The sequence below is a fragment of the Halyomorpha halys genome, unplaced genomic scaffold (assembly GCF_000696795.3).
Source record: "Halyomorpha halys isolate HHAL.00 unplaced genomic scaffold, Hhal_1.1 Scaffold743.1, whole genome shotgun sequence".
Taxonomy (NCBI): Eukaryota; Metazoa; Arthropoda; class Insecta; order Hemiptera; family Pentatomidae; genus Halyomorpha; species Halyomorpha halys.
In genome coordinates this window covers 91,086-93,563 of record NW_027104794.1, presented here as the reverse complement: position 1 = coordinate 93,563, position 2,478 = coordinate 91,086, and the positions used below count along the sequence as shown (strand labels likewise).

The 2,478-nt window shown below is 31.6% G+C and overlaps 1 protein-coding gene across 2 annotated transcripts in view; it reads right to left on the bottom strand.

Moving 5' to 3' along the window:
• Positions 1 to 2,478, bottom strand: part of Sil1 (Sil1 nucleotide exchange factor) — a 23,792-nt gene that overhangs the window by 17,037 nt on the left and 4,277 nt on the right. For both annotated transcript variants that reach the window (XM_014428701.2, XM_024363360.2), the window contains exon 2: positions 1,514 to 1,755. In XM_014428701.2, coding sequence (XP_014284187.1) covers positions 1,514 to 1,755 — 242 coding nt within the window. The remainder of the gene's footprint in view (positions 1 to 1,513; positions 1,756 to 2,478) is intronic.

The following is a 2,478-nucleotide window of genomic DNA, read 5'->3' as shown; positions in this document are numbered from 1 at the left end:
GTATCTTAATTGCAAAATCGTAGTAAAAAAATAAATATTACTGTTCCACTGGTATAGAAAGAAGTCATAATACAAGAGCCCAGTAGAAAAAAGTCAGTTATTTCACACCAATATTTGATTACTTTAATGAAAACTATGTATAGTTACTTGACATAATTGATGAGTCTGTCAAGTATAATTCGAGGGAATAAAAAATGGCAACTGGTTCAAAGGGTTAAAAAAAAACTTATTTTTCTTTCGGAATGTATATTTGTGTGGACCGACATTTAGAGTAATTGCATATTTACTAGACAATCTTAGCTGGGTAATTATTCTCAAGTGAGTTCTAGGGCAACTGATTTTTAGGTAGCTTTGAGATGCATCCATTTTAATGAAGACCCTACCGTACCACAGGTTATATGTCGATTCTCGTAATAACAAGAGGTCTTTATCCTTGACAAATTCCCTGTATCTATCCAAGATCTCCCCCATTCTAATTTTGATACTTACCGGATCATTAAGAAGTATCGGGTCAAATATTCTAAAGCTCTCCAATATTTTTCTTATCTGCATTACCCAATTTTATTGGAGACTCAAAACAGTTGTTACTGTCTAGCTGCAGTAGCTTTAAATAACATTGTTTCACGAAGCGAGTACAACTCATGTTAAGTATTTTTATTAGCCAGGACAGAGTTTGCTTTAAAACGCCATATCCCACAGGAATGGGTGCCATTTCTAGTCTTACCATAAAGTGTGGGGTGTTTCGTTGCCAACACAGTAGTCCCTTGAATATTTTCCAATTCCTCTATGTGCTTCACGGCCCAAATAGGCTATTATTAATTATTAATTACCACTAAATTAATTATAATAACAAAAATGCATCAAAAGAAAGATGCTTGAGTGAAAAAGTGACAAAGATGAACAGATGTAAAAAGGAAAGAAAATATTGAACCAACATATTAGATGAAGTAATTTTTTTTTTTTTTTATGGAAACCTAATGTTGTATCTTTAAATTTGACACTTGCAAGAAACCCAAAACTTGTACAAAAGCTTGGTAACCAAAGGAAGCAACAAACATCAGTATCCACACGCTTGACATATCCATACTTTTGTCGGCTATTACATATTACACGTGACACGCTAAAATGTGTAAAACAGGTGAACCTTGTGAGAAATTATTTACTTCTCAGAGAACATCTACTATTAATTTTCGCATTATTTAAACTAAACAGTGTAGTTTATGCTATTTACATAATCTTTCCCAACATTATTTTTTCCTGTTTACTTTTGTTTCATCTTTTAAAATAAGTTTATTTTTATATTATTCTGTATCTGTATATGTAAATCTTTTTCCTTATTCCTCCTCACTGTAGATAAATATTTAACATGCATCAACATTTGCATTATTCGTTTAAATCACCTTAAATCTTGATGTTTGTTATTTTCATGACAATAAGTATCTTACTAATTTAGTTTATAATAATTTAATATGATATAATAATATAATTTTAATATATTTTTGGGAGAACGTACTTCTTGGGACGGAGAAACAGCTTCACCTACTCCTTCTTCCATCATTTTCTGCATAACTCTTTTCAGTTCGGTCATGTCAACCTGAGACCGCTCCTCGGTCTCTTCAACACTCTCATCTGGCAACAGCGATAGTCTTTTATTGCTATCATCTTCTTCCTCCTCATTCGTATCCAGTAACTTAGCTTCCCGTTCTCCAGTTGCTAAGTTGACTCTAACATGTAGCCCTCGCGGTATGGCTTGATCTGAAATTATAATAAAAACCATCTAAAACAGTTCATATTTGGAAAATTTTATTTTACTTATCAATTTATAAAAGTTGATATAAATACATTAGATATAGCATAATAATGGCCACCAATAAATTTTATCAAGGAATGGTACAAAAGTAACTTCATATACAATTAAGAAAACTAATTAACTACCTCAAAAATGGAAAAAAAAAAAAAAAAGATTTTAAAGAAAAAAGTTTTCCAAAATTATCAGCTAAACATGAGAATGGTGGTGAAGAACTAATAATGAAACATATAATTTATTTAATGATATAAATTGATTTTTGTACAATCCTGGGATGCTTATGACAGAGTCCTAGCACAGGTAAACAGGGTAAGCAGTGGTTAGAGGAACATTATAATGTTACAAGAACACAGGGAATAATGCCATAAAAGTAGGAGAAAGTAGTAGGATGACAGAAATCATTGGTGATTGGTTTCGAACAGCGGTTCCAAAACATTTCTGGCTGCAGTAATCTTGTTGGGCTAAAATTATTTCACGGGGACCCTTGTCAGCGTAATCAGTAAAAAAAGATTACAGCACAATTATCTTTTAAAATTAGAAAAAAAAAAGGGGAAAAAAACAGTGCAAATTAAGTGTTAGAACATTTATCAAAACACAAATATCAAAGGAAATTTGAAATATATAAGAAGGTCAGGGTTGCGGTCAAAAGTGAAACAAAAATAGTTTACAAC